General features: G+C 39.8%; 1 protein-coding gene across 2 annotated transcripts in view; it reads left to right on the top strand.

Moving 5' to 3' along the window:
• The window catches only part of STAM2 (signal transducing adaptor molecule 2), a 56,972-nt gene that overhangs the window by 7,440 nt on the left and 31,497 nt on the right, over positions 1 to 18,035 (top strand). Inside the window, exons 2-5 of one of the 2 annotated variants that reach the window (XM_021923622.2) lie at positions 15,603 to 15,633; positions 15,724 to 15,808; positions 17,656 to 17,731; positions 17,836 to 17,934. In XM_021923622.2, coding sequence (XP_021779314.1) covers positions 15,771 to 15,808; positions 17,656 to 17,731; positions 17,836 to 17,934 — 213 coding nt within the window. In that variant the 5' untranslated portion in view covers positions 15,603 to 15,633; positions 15,724 to 15,770. The remainder of the gene's footprint in view (positions 1 to 15,602; positions 15,634 to 15,723; positions 15,809 to 17,655; positions 17,732 to 17,835; positions 17,935 to 18,035) is intronic. The other variant, XM_009182236.4, reaches the window with a different exon arrangement.

Here is an 18,035-nt window from a genome sequence, read left to right as displayed (position 1 = left end):
TAATCCCAGCCACTCGGGAAGCTGAGGCAGGAAAATCACTTGAACCCGGGAGGCAGAGGTTGCAGTGAGCTGAGATCGTGCCACTGCACTCCAGCCTGGACAACAGAGCAAGACTCTGTCTCAAAAGAAAAAAAAAAAAAAGAATAGGCCTTGTTTATAAGTATGTAGGGTAGGATAGCAAACTCTAGTTACTTGACAAGTGATGGTTCTAACCATCTATTACCCAGGTATCAAAATGAAACTTAAGGATATATCATTTATCTCTTGTTATTTTCTGCCTCCTTGGTTGTCTTTTGTCCTTGAATCTGACCACTTTTCTTCTCCCCCTTCCTTGATTTTTCATTTTGTTTAAGTTAAAAAGTTTTTATTTTATTTTATTATTATTATTATTTTTTGAGACAGAGTCTGGCTCTGTCGCCCAGGCTGGAGTGCAGTGGCCGGATCTCAGCTCACTGCAAGCTCCGCCTCCCGGGTTTACGCCATTCTCCTGCCTCAGCCTCCCGAGTAGCTGGGACTACAGGCGCCCGCCACGTCGCCCGGCTAGTTTTTTGTATTTTTTTTAGTAGAGATGGGGTTTCACTGTGTTAGCCAGGATGGTCTCGATCTCCTGACCTCATGATCCGCCCATCTCGGCCTCCCAAAGTGCTGGGATTACAGGCTTGAGCCACCGCGCCCGGCCGTATTTTATTATTTTTTCTTTTTTGAGACACAGCCTCACTCGGTCACCCAGGCTGAAGTGCAGTGGTATAGTCTCAGCTCACTGCAGCCTCTGCCTCCTGGGTTCAAGCAATTCTCCTACCTCAGCCTCCTGAGTAGCTGGGATTAGAAGCGCCCACCACCATGCCTGGCTAATATTTTTGTTGTTGTATTTTTTCTAGAAATGGGGTTTCACCATGTGGTCCAGTCTGGTCTTCAACTCCTGACCTCAAGTGATTCACCTACCTTGGCCTCCCAAAGTACTGGGATTATAGGAATGAGCCACCATGCCTGGCCTAAGTTACAAAGTTTTTAAAAGTATTTTTGCTTACAGTCTTTTTCCTGTTATAAAAATAGCAGCTAATTGGCAATATTTGTCCAATACCGTGGGTGAGAAGGATATTAGTTCCTGAGGCATTTTGGTATTGTTGAAACATTCTTTTCCCTCATTCTTTCTTTTTTAGGATTAAGTTTCACATTGACTTATTGGCATCTGCTGTCTTTTTTGGTGTAATAAGTGTTGCTCTCAGCTTTTAGACTTCCTTTAGCATTATTTTCTTAATGGGTCTGTGGCTGCTATGCTTAAAGGACAAGCACCTCTCTGTCCCTGTGGCACCTTGTGGAACATTTGCAGTTCTTTACCATGGAGACCTGTTATGGTGATCTCTGTTCCATTCAGGGAGGCCTTTCTTTAGTTTTCTCCAGTTAAGGAATGTTAAAAATGAAGTATCTTGTGAAGTAGTTCCAGTTCTTACTGACTTTTAATGCAAGCTCAGAACTGTGTTTTATCTCATATTTTATAAAAGCATGAGGGGAAATGATGAAGGATTAAAAAATTTTTATTATGTGCAGTCTCCCTCATATTTAGTATCATTTTTAAATGATAGCATTCGGATGAAAAATTCGTTATGCAGTGAAATTTTTATTGTATCTGAAAACTCGCAGACTATTTTCTTGGTCGGTAAACATTCCCTTAGTAAGCACTTGCCTATTTTCATTTGCAATATGAGAATTGTAGTGACTCATAATTTTACTTCTTATTTGTACTAAAAGTTTTTTTTTTATTCTTATCTGGAACAGCAGCTTTTACTTTCATTTGTCATGGGATGTATTATCTTAACCTATTTTCATTTGCAATATGAGAATTGTAGTGACTCAGAATTTTACTTCTCATTTGTACTAAAAGTTTTTTTTTTATTCTTATCTGGAACAGCAGCTTTTACTTTCATTTGTCATGGGATGTATTATCTTAACCTTCTCTTCTAAAAAGAGATCTGCTTAAAGAAATCTAGCATGTGCAGTGTTTTGGTTTGTCCACAGCAGTACTAAGTCCTTGAGATGGAGGGTTGAAGGGGAAGAACTTTTTTTTCCCCAAACATTAATACCTTATTAGGTTCTGTTAAGTTATCTGATAATGAATAAATATTTGTATCTAATGTAGAGATTGAACCTAAGAAGGTCATTGTGGCAGATATCTGGGAATGGCCATTGTCCCCTGAAAATTATTGACATTCTGAAGTGGCCACCTGCTTATAGGTGTTAAGAATAGGCTTTGTGTGTATGTATGTAGGGTAGGATATCAAACTCTGGTTACTTGACAACTATTGGTTCTAACTATTTATCACCCAGATATCAGAATAAAACTTAAGGATATATCATTTCTTTATCTTTTGTTATTTTTTTCTCCTTGGTTTTTTCTGTCTCTGAATCTGACCACTTCTCTTCTTCCCTGCCTTGATTTTTCATTTTGTCGTATTATTACAATTTTATGTCAGAAATTTGTCAGTACATGATGATGTAGTTTTAAAATTTTTAGCCATTCTAGTGGGTATCTCATTATTGGCTTTGTCATTGTTGTTGATTTTGAGACAGAGTCTTGCTCTGTGCCCCAGGCTGGAATGCAGTGGCATGATCTGGGCTCACTGCAACCTCTCCCTCCCAGGTTCAAGCGATTCTCCTACCTCCCGAGTAGCTGGGACTACAGATGTACACCACCATGCCTGGCTAGTTTTTGCATTTTCAGTAGAGACAGGGTTTCCCTGTGTTGGCCAGGCTCGTCTCCAGCTCCTGGCTTCATGTGATCCGCTCGCCTTGACCTCCCAAAGTGCTGGAGTTACAGGCGGGAGCCACCATGCCCGGCCTTCATTGTAGTTTTAATATGCATTTACCTGATAACTCTTGATGTTGGGCACCTTTAAATATATTTATTTTGCTAAATGGATATTCTCTTTTTCAAAGTACTACTTGTTTAAGTATTTTGTCCATTTTTCTTTTCACGTAATTTTCACAACTCTTTTAAGCACGACAGCTATTTTAATCTCCATTTGACAAATGAGAACATGCATTTGAGTTTGAGTCAAAATGAAGGTGAACTACTCCAAAGCTTATAAGCTAGTAAGAAAGCTTCAGAGCTGGATGTAGGCAGGGCAGGTCCTTGTTGTTTAACTGGTGATGTGTATCCCACCCCTGAAGCCTGATAGTACTCCACAGGTGCATACAGAGTGTGCATAATGGTCTTCTCGGTCTGCAGAGGTAATGTAATCATATGCCTGGCCTATTTGCTTTTGATTCTCTATCTGTAACTTTTTGGCATGCTAGTGGCTACCTTGGAGATTCTTTTTTTTTTTTCCGAGACGGAGTCTCGTTCTGTTGCCCAGGCTGGAGTGCAGTGGCGCTATTTTGGCTCACTGCAACCTCCATCTCCCGGGTTCAAGTGATTCTCCTGGCACAGCCTCCTGAGTAGTTGGGACTACAGGTGTGTGCCACCCCACCCAGATAATTTTTTGTATATATATATATATTTTTAATAGAGATGGGGTTTCACCATGTTAGCCAGGCTCGTCTTGATCTCCTGACCTTGTGATCTGCCCGCCTCAGCCTCCCAAAGTGGTGAGATTACAGACATGAGCCACTGCACCCGGCTGACTCATTTTTCCTTTATCCCAGTCACTAGAAAGTGTCTGGCACATTATGCTTCCTAATAGGCCTATTACAATGGAAATTATAACATGTATGCTTCTGCCCTGTCTCCTGAGTAAGGGTGTGTGTAAATGAGTGTGCTCATTTTGTGGAGTTAGGGGGACATGGCTCTCACCTAATAGGATTACAGAGGGTATTTTGGAAATATCAGCCAAGAAGAAAGTAAACTTGTAGGAAAATAAAGGCTGGCCCCAGGACTTGCCTTTTTAATAGATGGTTTAAAATATTAAAAGACAGTAAAAGGGAATTTTTATGTGTTTTTCCCCCTTCTTTTCCTCCTCCTGGCTCCCCTTACGCTCAATTCTCTTAATTCCTCCTAATCGCCCCAAAAATGTTGGTGGCGACATGAGAAATGAATAGAATGGCAATGACTGATCTGTATTGCATCAGAGGAAGCAGCTCTTGAATATATTGTATTATTATATGGTTTAGTAAATGGAGTTAATCGGTGGGCACAGTGGCTCACGCTTTTAATCCCAGCACTTTGGGAGGCCTAGGTGGGCAGATCACCTGAGGTTAGGAGTTCAAGACCAGCCTGACCAACGTGGAGAAACCCCACCCCTACTAAAAATACAAAATTAGCCCGGCATGGTGGTGCATGCCTGTAATCCCGGCTACTTGGGAGGCTGAGGCAGGAGAATCGCTTGAACTCGGGAGGCAGAGGTTTGCATTGAGCCGAGATTGTGCCATTGCACTCCAGCCTGGGCAACAAGAGCAAAACTGCATCTCAAAAAAAAAAAAAAAAAAGTTAATCATGGCACTCTGCCTGATTCTTTGCTTATAAACGAGAGTTGAATTTGCATGTTTCCTATTCAGTGTGTTTAAGATATGTATTATCAGGGGAACCCACCCCCAATATTTCAATGTAGGTTCTTTCTAGTTTCCCTAAGTGTCAGCCGGTCTCAGAAAGAGAAAGAGTACAAAGAGAGGAATTTTACGGCTGGGCCGCCGGGGGTGACATCACATATCGGTAGGTCTGTAATGCCCCACCTGAACCGCAAAACCAGCAAGTTTTTATTAAGGATTTCAAAAGGGGAGGTGGTGTATGAACAGGGAGTAGGTCACAAAGATCACATGCTTCTGAGGCCAGTAAAGATCATAAGGCAAAGGGCAAAATTAGAATTACTAATGAGGATCTGTGTTCAGCTGTGCACGTATTGTCTTGATTAACATCTTAACAGAAAACAGGGTTCAAGAGCAGAGAACCAGTCTGACCAAAATTTACCAGGCTGGACTTTCCCAATCCTAGTAAGCCTGAGGATACTGCAGGAGACCAGGGTGTATTTCAGTCCTTGTCTCAACCGCATAAGACAGACACTCCCAGAGCGGCCGTTTATAGACCTCCCCCCAGGAATGCACTTCTTTTCCTAGGGTCTTAATATTTAATATTCTTTGCTAGGAGAAGAATTGAGTATCTCTCCTCCTTGCACATCTGTTTATAGACTCTCTGCAGGAAGAAAAATATGGCTCTTTTTGCCCCACCCCGCAGGCAGTCAGACCTTATGGTTATCTTCCCTTGTTCCCTAAAATTGCTGTTATTCTGTTCTTTTTTAAGGTGCACTGATTTCATATTGTTCAAACACATGTTTTACAGTCAGATTTCATATTCTTAAAACACATGTTTTGCAATCAATTTGTATAGTTAACACAATCATCACAGAGTCCTGAGGTGATGTACATTCTCAGCTTACGAAGATAACAGGATTAAGAGATTAAAGACAGGCATAAGAAATTAATAAGAGTATTATTTGGGAACTGATAAATGTCCATGAAATCTCCACAACTTATATTCAGAGATTGCAGTAAAGACAGGCCTAAGAAATGATAAAAGTATTAATTTGGGAACTGATAAATGTCCATGAAATCTTCACAATTTATGTTCCTCTGCCATGGCTCCAGCCAGTCCCCCCATTCAGGGTCCCTGACTTCCTGCAACAATGTATACGTAGGGAAACAGAAAAACTATGTTAATTTGGCAATTTTGAACAAAAATTACTCTCAAGAGGCAGTTTAATATAGTGATTTGAACCTGGAGCACACACTCTGAGCCAGATGGCACAAATTGAAATCTCTATTTTATTGCTTACTAACTGTATAACCTTGTGCTAGTTATTTAATAATTTTCTGGACCAGGCGCAGTGGCTCATGCCTGTAATCCCAGCACTTTGGGAGGCCGAGGCGGGCAGATCACCTGAGGTCAGGAGTTCGAGACCAGCCTGACCAACATGGCAAAACCTTGTCTCTACTAAAAATGCAAAAATTACCCAGCCATGGTGGCATGCGCCTGCAGTTCCAGCTACTCGGGAGGCTGAGGCGGGAGAATTGCTTGAACCCGGGAGGCAGAGGTTGCAGTGAGCTGAGATCGTGCCATTCTACTCCAACCTGGGCGACAGAGTGAGACTGTATCTCAAATAATAAGAATAAGAATAATTTTCTGTATCTCAGCTTTCCCATTTATATGGTTTTTATTTTTATTTATTTATTTTACATGCAAGGTTGTAAAATAACCCAGCCCAGGCTGGAGTACAGTGGCACAATCATAGCTCACTGTAACCTCAAACTCCTGGGCTCATGCACTCTCCTGTTTCAGCCTTCTGAGTAGCTACAACTACAAGTGTGCATCAGTGTACCAGACTACTTTAAAAATTTTTTTTGTTGTTGTTAGAGATGAGGGATCTTACTGTGTTGCCCAGGCTGGTCTTGAACTCCTGGACTCTCAAGTGATCCTCCTGGCTTGGCCTCCCAAAGTGCTGGGATTACAGGTGTGACCCACCAGTCCCCACTTATGAGAATCCTTCATTTGATTGAGGAGCAAGTGATTTAGCATATGTAAAATGCTCAGGAGTTATTGCTTAATTCCTATTATTGTTTTTAATTAAATTGTTAATTAATTGAGCGTGATGGCTCAAGCCTGTAATCCCAGCACTTTGGGAGGCCGAGACAGGCGGATCACGAGGTCAGGAGATCGAGACCATCCTGGCTAACACAGTGAAACCCCGTCTCTACTAAAAAAATACAAAAAACTAGCCAGGCTTGGTGGCGAGTGCCTGTAGTCGCAGCTACTCGGGAGACTGAGGCAGGAGAATGGCGTAAACCCGGGAGGTGGAGCTTGCAGTGAGCTGAGATCCGGCCACTGCACTCCAACCTGGGCAACAGAGCAAGACTCCATCTCAAAAAAAAAAAAAAAATTGTATATATGTGTTTATATATATATATATATATTTTTTTTTATATATATTTTTGGCTAGCTTTTCTCGGTTCTTATACTGCAATTTTAAGGTATAGAAACAATTGAGGGTTTTTCCTCCTATTAATAGATAAAAAGCAATTTTTTCCCCTAAGATTGCTATGGTGAGAATGTATCCCCCACAATTTAAGTGTTGGAAACAGTCGCCAATGTAACAGTGTTGGGGGATGGGGCCTTTTGGGAAGTGTTTAGGTCATGAGAGTACCTGCTTTATGAATGGATTAATGCTGCAATAAAAAGGGCTTACAGGAGTGGGTTCACTCTCCCTTGCCCTTCCACCTTCTGCCATGTGAGGACACAGTAAGAAGGCCCTGACCAGATGCCATTGCTTTGATCTTGGACTTTCCAGCCTCCAGAACTGTGAGAAATAAATTTCTGTTCTTTATGAACTACCCCATTTCAGGTATTCTGTTAAATAGCAGTGTAAAACAGACTAAGACAAAATTCTAAATTGCTTTAGTCATGTCCAAAGGTATTGATACATAGTATCTTAATCATAATACATTTTTATGTTGCCTTCTATTATACTTTAAATTATCCGCATGTCCTGCTTGTTAGTTCCCATGTGATTGGGTATTACAAGTTTTTTTTTTTTTTTTTGAGACAGAGTCTCGCTCTGTTGCCCAGACTAGAGTACAGTTATGTAATCTTGGCTCACTACAACCTCCACTTCCCAGGTTCAAGTGATTCTCCTGCCTCAGCCTCCTGAGTAGCTGGAACTACAGGCATCCACCACCACACCTGGCTAATTTTTTGTATTTTTAGTAGAGACAGGGCTTCACCATGTTGGCCAGGATGGTCTCAATCTCTTGACCTCGTGATCCACCCCGCTCGTCCTCCCAAAGTGCTGGAATTACAGGTGTGAGCCCCCTGCACCCAGCCCATTTAATGCATTTTTAAATTGAGATATTGTACTTTGCAGTTCAGACATTCCATTTTTATAGTTTTCATTTCTCTGCTGAGCATTCACCAATCTTTGCATTCTTGAAAATATATATAATTCTGTAAAGTTCTTTCTTGCTAAGTCTAACATTTGGGTTATGCTAACATCTGTTTTTATTGACTAATCTTGATTTTGGGATACTTGTTTGCTTATTTAGTAATTTTTTATATTACGGTGGACATTGTGATTATTCTTTGTAGGGAGGCTAAATTACATTGTCTTCCTCTAAATGGTGTTGAGTTTTGTCAGGTTGTAATATTATTGGGGGGGATCTTTTAGGTTTTGACAGGCTTGGTTTTATTCCTTGGAGGGAGGCCTATTTTGGTTTTGAACTAAATTCTAGAGGACTTTTCCTCCTAAGGTGTGCCCTTTTTGGATTTTCAACTAAATGCATGAAGTGTTCTCTTGCTTTGTTTGGGCAGTGTTAATTAGCCTGCTTGGGCTGCCATAACAATACCATAGGCTAGGTAGCTTACGCAGCAGAAATTTATTTTCTCACAGTTCTGGGGCCTGCAAGTCCGAGATCAAAGTGCCAGCAGAGGTGCTGTCTGGTGAGAGTTCGCCCCTTGGGTTATATACAGCCCCCTTACTCCTGTGTCCTCATATGGCTTTTCCTGGCTGTGTGTACACAAAGAGAGTGCTAGCTCTCTGGTGTATTTTCTTAAAAGGACACTAATCTTGTTGGATCAGGGTCCCATCCTTTTGGCGTCATTTAACAATAATTACTTCCTTAGAGGCCCCATCTGCAAATACAGCCACACTGGGGATTACAGCTTCAACATAAGAATTTTGGGAGGAACACAAACATTCCATGCATAATAGGGAGGATGACTTCCAGTGCTGCTTGACCTTTCAGCCCCATAGAAGGTAATCTCTGCTAGACCCCATAGAGACTCATCTCGAGTGTGTTTGTGTAGCCCAGCCCTTGGCCAAGGGCCTCTGGTTAATCACCGTGCTTAGAAACCTGGTCTCCGTCTCAGCTGCTCTTCTTGGGCTAGTCCTCCTCTACTTGGGTTAGTCTTCCTTGTGCTGGACAGGAAAGTATTCCAAGGCAGAAAGCTGAGGCCATCGTGAGGCTCACTACATATTTTCCTTCCCTCAAAGATCTGGGACCTGCTCTGCCTGCTATTCATTCCCTGAAAACAATTGCCTCATCGATTTTGGCCTGTTTTATAGTTGTTTTTGGTAGGATCGCAAGTCTGGTACCAGATATTCTATCATGTTTGGAAGCAGAAGACTAGTCATGAATTTTTATTTGCAAACATAATAGGAGGAGCTTTAAAGCTTTCTTGCAGGCATTCTTATTTCATGTAAATTTTTTATTACTGATAGAGCCTATTTTATTAAAAGTTTTATGGGTAGAGCTAGATTGTTTTTAAAGCTGTACTTTGAACATAATGACTAAGTTGGGCGGAGCCTTTTTGTTCCTTGTAGGTAGGTATTGATGGAATTATTCTTTATTATATTGTTAGAATCTTTCTAAGCTATTTCATGTTGTATTTGAGGCTTTCTACATACAGTAATCGAAGCCTGGTGATGAAATGTTATGACTTACACCCACCAAATGCTGGCAATTTAGCATTTAGGCCCCAGGAGGGCTCTTTCAACTTTCTCCCTCGCTATGCGTTTGACACAGAGTAATGTGATATAGGGCCCCAACATTGGGCAAAGTGACATGCTATAAAAGACTGGTTTCTTAATTATAATATTTAAGATTTCCCAGGGGTTTAAAATACTCCTAAGTGCGTAATTTAAATGTTATGTAGCTCACTTGAAAAACGAAGTCCTTTTTGGCAGGCCATTATGAAGTCTTCAGGTTTTATACTTTTTAAAAAGAGTAATTGTGAGTCTGTATTTGTAGAGACTAAACTGTGCTTGATAGAGTATTCAAATCAGGAATTTTCCATTTTCTGTGGAAATTAAATCGAATAAACAATAGTCTAATTAGATATTTTAAAAATTGTTGGGAGGCTTTAGAAGGCATCAGATAGGCTTCATATTTAATGTGTTACATGACCAGAATTGGAAAAATACCATGAAAAGTTGAATTCTAGCTGGACTAGGTAGGTTATTAGATGGTCTAAAATCAGACTCACCTGATTATGTGTGTGTCTTTGTACTCATACACATCCATACTCATAAAATTTGCTAATTGGTGATGCTGGCTTCTCAGATCAATGAGGAAAGGATAGATTCTTAAATGGTAGAACTGACAACAAATTTGTAAAAATATTTTTCTGTTCCTGCCTCACACCGTGTGTGAGGTTCCAGATATACTAAATGAAGTTCTAGATACCCTAAAGATTTACATGTAAAAGGGGATTAATATACAGAAAAGAATGTGGGTGGATATTTAATCTTCAGGTAATTCAAACAGTATGCTAAATGACACTATAAAAAGAAAAATGGTAGATTCTGTTACAGCAAAAACTACATCATAAACGAATAGGAAAGATTGGCATGAAGCTGTAAAATATATGATTTGCTTTTCAGACTCAGTATGTAAAGTTAGTCACCTGTCTAAGAAGCTCTTGAAGCATTGCCTTCCCCACTTACCCTGCCTCCTTGTTGAGACTCCCAAACATAGAGTTACTTCTCTCAGTAAATAAGAGGAGAACTAGAACTTCATAAGCCCACTAGTGCTGTTACCTTTTGTTGCCGTGTGGTGTTGCTATTGAAGTTTGATCTTATGTAGCCCCTTGAATATTTGTCTGCTCAGCAGTGAAGCTTTGGTTGGTCCAGAACTTTGCACACATCAGCCAAACCATGTCCACAGATGGGCATCAGAGTTAAAGCCCTTTTAGTTTATGTACTCAAAAGCTCTGCTGTTGTTTGCCACTTTACACATTGTACCAGGCTAATGGAGTGTGGAGGAGCAACCAACATCATTCATTCACTCATGAAACAAATATGGATGGAGCACCTACTTCGTGCCCTACATGCTGTTTATGTGCTAAGAATAATAATTGTGAACAAAACAAACAAAAATTCATGCTGTGATTGTTACATTCATCTGGAGGTGGAATGTGGTGAAAGGTTGTGACAAAGACAGATGCTAAACAAAAAAAAAAAGCTATGAAACATCTTCAGAAAGGACTATGCACAAAATCCTGCCCTCCTAATTATTTTGTATTTAGTCTATGTGAGTCACCAATATGAATGATACCAGTAAGTATAACAAAGAAGACAGATTGAGTACCTAATGGATTTACAATCAGTTTACTGATAGCTTCTCTCTAGCTCGTTTTGGAACTTTATGGCCACTCTGTATATAATGGTACATTGTGCAGCTACTAAAAATACTGGTATAGATGTATATTTCTGAATGTGGACAGATGTTTATGAGTAGAAATGCATGTTAAGAAATGATACATTTAAGTATGATCACAATATTAGTGGGGAATATTTTTTCTGTACCCCTATGGTTTTCTTTGTGAGAAGGGAGTTCCATTAGTGTCACCCTGAGCCTGCCCTTTGTTTTGTTTTGTGGAGACAGGGCTCACTCTGTTGTCCACGTTGGAGTGCAGTGGTGCGATCTTGTCTCACTGCAACCTCGACCTCCCAGGCTCAAGCCATCCTCCTACCTCAGCCTCCCAAGTAGCTGGGACTACAGACGTGTGCCATCAGGCCCAGCTAACTTTTTTGTGTTTTTTGTAGAGACAGGGTTTTACCATGTTGCCCATGCTGGTGTTGAACTCCTGGGCTCAAGTGATCTGCCTGTCTTGGCCTCTCAAGTGCTGGGACGATAGGTGTGTGCCACCTCACCTGGCTTGCCCTTGCTTTTTTATTCACTTCATCTTTGGTGTGAGATGGTAAGTTTGAGAATAACTGGCCTTACGTATGCCCTTCTGTGTAGGACTAGCTAGTCTTTCCACCACCACTGAGTGATTTTTCATTTACTTCTCCATGGAATAAGTTATGCAGAGGTTTACCCCTGCAGGGAGAGACCTTCTCCTCTTTAGTGCTAAGGCATGCCCACTTCTGGGGTTCACTACTAAATTCATTTGGCCAGTATATCTAAAGCTTCTGTTAGTAACAAAAGTGTTATTTTATTCTGTTTTGTTTCTCATCTTGTTCATAACTTAGCCAAGGAAGAAGTTGTCTGTTTTTGGGTGCTGTCTCTGTACACCTTATACTATTTAATTTTGCATTAGCTTTTATTGTTTTTGTGTGTGTGTGTGTATATATGTGTGTGTGTATATATGTATATATAATGTCTGGAAGGATATACATCATAGTTTTAAAAGGGATTGGAAAAAGGTTTTTCCTTGTCTGTACTTCTGAATTCATGGAATTTATTAGATACGTAATTCAGAAATAGTTAAGCCTTGAAAACAATATAGTCTGCTCTGACTTTCCAAAGCAATAGTCTTTTTTGCGCAAGGGAAGAAGGTGAAAACCTGAGTAGGTATGTTTTACCTGCATAGTTTGGTGCCTGGATCTAGAACTTTCAGTAGACAAAAATATATTACGTTTCTAAAACCTTTGGTTTGTCATTTCATCACATGTCAAAACAGTTGCTTTCCATCCATAAGTAGTAGGCAATTTGCATGGCTTTTTAAAGCGAGTTCCAGCATTTAACTGAGGTTAACTGCATTGGTGTGTTTCTCTTTACTCACAAAGTATAGTTGTTTGCTAAGCCAGTTCATTTTTTGGCTTCTTTTGATTATTCCTTGCTGTTTAAAAAAAAAATTACTCTGGTTTCCTACCATCTTTCCTGATGATCACTGTGATATCACCTGTCGTGTGTGTGTGTGTGTGCGCGTGTGTGTGTGTATGTGTATGTGTGTATGTTTTGCTAGCTTATTCTATATTTGAAATTATAGAGTATATGTGATAAAGAGGAAAAGACATAAAATGATACAATGTTTCTAAAGGGGTGTTTTTTATATCTCCACCTCTCCATACTAGAAGAAAAAATTGTATTCCTTGATATTGAAATTTTTGTAAAAGTTAGTAAAGTAAAAATGCTCCATAACTCAATCATTATATTCCAATCATGCTTTTTAACAGTTTATGTTTAATTAATTTATTTTATTTCTCACAATGCAGGTTACTTGTCAGTTTTTACTTTGATCATGTAATATTTCAGACCACAAAAAAGATATTGAAAATAAAATATTTTCTGGATACATACTGTACAACTTAATAAACCTTTATAAATACAATGAAGCCCCTGTCTTCTTTTGAACCACCCCCCAAGTTTGATGTTTATCCTTCTCATGCATGTTAATACTTTTATGACCTGTGTATATATCCCTAAAGAATATAGTGTATTTTTTGGATGTTATGAAGTTCCAGGTGAAACATTCACATATTGCTGGTGGGAATGTACCATAGTATAGTTCCCTTGGAAAACTGCCCATTCCTAAAAAAATTAAACATAGAGTTATCATATGACACAGCATTTCTACTCCTAGATATATGCTAAAGGAAAATGAAAACATGATGTCTACACAGGGACTTGTACATGAATGTTGATAGCATCAGTGCATTATTTATATTAGCCAAAAGGTGTTTTTTTTTTTTTTTTGAGATGGAATTTTGCTCTGTCGCCCAGGCTGGAGTGCAGTGGCACGAATTCTGCTCACTGCAAGCTCCACGTCCCAGGTTCAGGCCATTCTCCTGCCTCAGCCCCCTGAGTAGCTGGGTCTCAGGCGCCCACCACCATGCCCGGCTAATTTTTTGTAATTTTAGTAGTGATGGAGTTTCACCGTGTTAGCCAGGATGGTCTCGATCCCCTGACCTCGTGATCTGCCCAGCTCGGCCTCCCGAAGTGCCGTGAGCCACCGCTCCTGGCCCAAAAACGTTTTTGAAAATCCAAATGTTGACTGGCATGGTGGCTCAGACTTGTAATCTCAGCACTTTCGGAGGCTGAGGCAGGCAGATCACTTGAGCCCAGCAGTTTGAGACCAACCTGGGCAACATGACGAAACCCCATCTCCACAAAAAATGCAAAACTTAGTTGGGCATGATGGTGCACACCTGTGGTCCTAGCTACTCGGGAAGCCGAGGTGGGAGGATCACGTGAGCCCCGGGAGATCAAGGCTGCAGTGAGTCGTGATGACACCACTGCACACCAGCCTGGGCAACAGAGTGAGACCCTGTCTCAGTAAGCCAGCCAACCAGCCAGCCAACCCAGATGTTCATGAACTGGTGAATGGATAAATGTGGTATATCTACACAGTGGAATATTATTTAGCCGTAAGAAGAAATGAAGTACTGATACATGCTACAACGTGGATGACCCTTGCAAACTTTATGCCAAATAACAGAAGCCAGTCAGAAAAGAACATGTATTGTATGGTTCTATTTATATGAAAAATCCAGAATAGGTGAATCTTTGGAGACAGAAAGTAGACAAGTGGTTGCCTGGGGCTAGGAGTATGTAGGGAGAATGAACAGTAATTGCCGGTGGGTATGGATTTCTCTTGGAAGTGATTAAATGTTCTCAAATTAGATACTGGTGTTAGTTGTACAACTCTATGAATATAGTCAAAACATTGAATTGTACATTTTAAATGTGTAAATTGTATTGATACGTGAATTATAGCAATAAAGCTGTCTTTAAAAAACTCATGTAGCTGGGTGCGGTGCCTCACGCCTGTAATCCCAGCACTTTGGGAGGCCAAGGTGGGCGGATCGCAAGGTCAGGAGTTTGAGACCAGCCTGGCCAATATGGTGACACCCCATCTCTACTAAAAATACAAAAATTAGCCGAGCATGATGGCGGGCACCTGTAGTCCCAGGTACTTGGGAGGCTGAGGCAGGAGAATCGCTTGAACCTGGGAGGTAGAGGTTGCAGTCAGCTGAGATTGTGCCACTGCACTCCAGCCAGCCTGGGCAACAGAGTGGAGACTCTGTCTCAACAACAAAAAAAAAGCAGAAAAAAGGAAGAAAAACAACTCATGTAAATATTATGAATTCTTCTGCTGTTAGCTTTTTTGACTCAGCATTATAAGCGCAAGCAAATCATGTTTTGAGTTTCATAAATTTTTGTTCATTTAATTTTGTATCCCTCATTTCATATTCCATTGTATGAATTTACTATATTAATCAGTTTTTCTTTTTGCTGTGAAAACAATGCTTCAGGCTGAGTACAGTGGCCTGTAATCCCAACATTTGGGAGGCCAAGGAGGAAGATTCCTTGAGCCCAGGAGTTCAAGACCAACCTGGGCAACATAGTGAGACCCCTTCTCTATTAAAAAAATTTACAAAACCAATGCTTTATTGGACAGTTTAGTACATATTTACTTGTATGATATACTTTCTAATTTTTTTAAGAGATACGGTCTCTCCCTGTCACCCAGGCTGGAGTGCAGTAGCGTGATAATAGCTCACTGCAGCCTTGAATTCATAGACAAAGCAATCCTCCCATTTCAGCCTCCCAAGTAGCTAAGATTACAGGCATTTGCCACCATGCCTGGCTAATGTATAAAATTTATTTTTTGTAGAGACAGGGTCTCACTATATTGCCCAGGCTGGTCTCAAACTCCTGGCCTCAAACGATCCTCCTGCCTTGGCCTCCCATGCATGGGATTACAGGCATGAGCCACCATGCCCAGGCCTGATGATACATTTTTAAAACTTTCTTCCAAATTAGAATTTTATGGGATTATTGATACTTAGTAATTTGTTTATTTAGAAGGCATTTAATTGCTTTACCTCAAGATACTTAGTTCATTTAATTATACAATTTAAAATTGAAGTTAATAGAAGTACTTTTGTCTTCTGAAGGTCATCTGTAGTATCTTCGGCAAGAGAAAAGGTAGGATTTCTTAAATGTTGGGCCTTTACTGGTATTTTAGTGTTATATGAAATGTGTCCTCATTGTTGTGTATGCTAATATATTTTATAGAAAAAGCCACGAATGAGTACAACACTACAGAAGATTGGAGTCTTATTATGGACATATGTGACAAAGTTGGAAGTACTCCTAATGGGTAAGATGTCCAGTCATGCTCAGTCAATGTCTAGGAACTTGATAACCAGTGTCTCTTTTTGTGATGTAACTTTGAGAGAACAATGAGACTTTATCACAGTTGACCCTTGAACAACACAGATTTAAACTGCGAGGGTCCACTTATACATAGGTTTTCTTCCACCTCTGCCACCTCTAAAACTGCAGGACCAACCCCTCTTCCTCCAACTCATGATTTCCTTAACAACATTTTTTTTTTCTCTAGCTTACCTTATTGTAAGAATACAGTATATTATGTAGATACAAAATATATGTCCATCTACTGTATATGCTATTGGTGAAGAGCTTCTGGTCAAGAGTAGGCTGTTAGTTGGCTGGTTGCAGTGGCTCACGCCTGTAATCCCAGTACTTTGAGAGGCTGAGGTGAGCAGATCACTTGAGGTCAGGAGTTTGAAACCAGCCTGGCCAATATGGTAAAACCTCGTCTCTACTAAAAATACAAAACTTAGCTGGACATAATGGTGTGCACCTGTAATCCCAGCTACTTGGGAGGCTGAGACAGGAGGATCGCTTGAACCCAGGAGGCAGAGGTTGCAATGAACTGAGATGGCACCACTGCACTCCAACCTGGGCAGCAGAGTGAGACTCTTGTCTCAAAAAAAAAGAAAAGACTAGGCTATTAATAGTTAAGCTTTTGGGGAATCGAAAGTTATACACAGATTTTCGGCTGTGTGGGGTGTTAGTGCCCCTAACTTTCATGTCTTAAAGGCTCAGTTGTACTTTTGGGACATAAAAGTTAAAAAAGCCCAGTTGCTGGATTTATGGGATTAACTTCATCCTGAAGGAACAAATGAAAAAGAGTTCAACTGAAAATCTGCTTTAGTCACACACGTGATGAAAGCCTTGACACAATAGGGATACATGATAACAATGTTTAGGTGAGTTATTTAAGGAATTCCTCTAGGAGTTCTATATGTATGGGAACTTTTAAATAATGAAGTAGATAACACAATAGATAATATAACAAAAAAGTCTTTGAGTAATATACATATAAATATAATAGGCTAACAAATGAAAAAAGTGAATATAAAAAGTGCTTTTGGGGAGATGTGGCAATTAGCTGAACTATATGTTAGAAATTTAGAAGAGTGATGAAAGCATTTGTTTTAACATGAAAACTTTTCATAGTACATTCACATGATTATACTTTATATATCATGTTAGAAATTTTTCAAAGTAAGATTTTGCTGTCTGAAAGCTAAATCTGTCTTGAAGAAATGGAAAGATCTGGTATACGTCTCTTGTGTTGACAGACCGTTTGTGAAGTGGTTTGTCTCTTGATTTTGGAATACACAACATTTGCAACATGCTTTTTTTTAAAAGTTCTATGAGCCTATAAACAAAATATTGTGTACAATCATTTTATAGATTTATTCCTTTAATAACATGAAATTTCCAGGATTTTAATTTAATTTATTTTTATTTTATACTTACTTTATTTTATTTTGAGTCAGAGTCTCTCTCTGTCATCCAGGCTGGAGTACGGTGGCATGACACAGCTCACTGCAGCCTCCTGGGCTCAAACAATCCGCTTGCCTCAGCCTCCTGAGTAGCTAGGAGTACAGACACACGCCACCATGCCCAGCTAATTTTTAAATTTTTTATAGAGATGAGTTCTTACTTTGTTGTCCAGGCTGGTCTCAAATTCCTGGGCTCAAGTGATCCTCCTGCCTTGGCTTCCCAAAGTGTTGGAATTACAGGCCTGAGCCGTTAAATATAAAAGTATTTGGTTATAGAATAATACCTTAATGTTTGAATTACATTTATCAATAAATACTTAACTGTCTGTCTCTTTTTTTTTTTTTTAAGAGCGAAAGATTGCCTAAAAGCCATAATGAAAAGGGTAAATCATAAGGTTCCACATGTTGCTCTGCAGGCACTAACCGTGAGTACAAGTCGTGTTATTATTTGACGCAAATTTTAAATGTTTTTAATTACAGTAAGTTAATATTTTAACATTTGTATATTAATTTTTATTTCAATTAATAGCTTCTTGGGGCTTGTGTGGCAAACTGTGGAAAGATATTTCATTTAGAAGTATGTTCCCGTGATTTTGCAACAGAAGTACGTGCTGTGATTAAAAATAAGGTAAATTTTAAAAACAGAAGAAATTTAAGTCATTAAAAAATACATAGATTGTGTGTTGTTATAACTATATGTGGTATTACTAAAGTGTTATAAATGAAGTC

Source organism: Papio anubis, chromosome 10 (assembly GCF_008728515.1).
Source record: "Papio anubis isolate 15944 chromosome 10, Panubis1.0, whole genome shotgun sequence".
NCBI lineage: Eukaryota > Metazoa > Chordata > Mammalia > Primates > Cercopithecidae > Papio > Papio anubis.
This window is presented reverse-complemented; position numbering and strand designations above follow the sequence as displayed.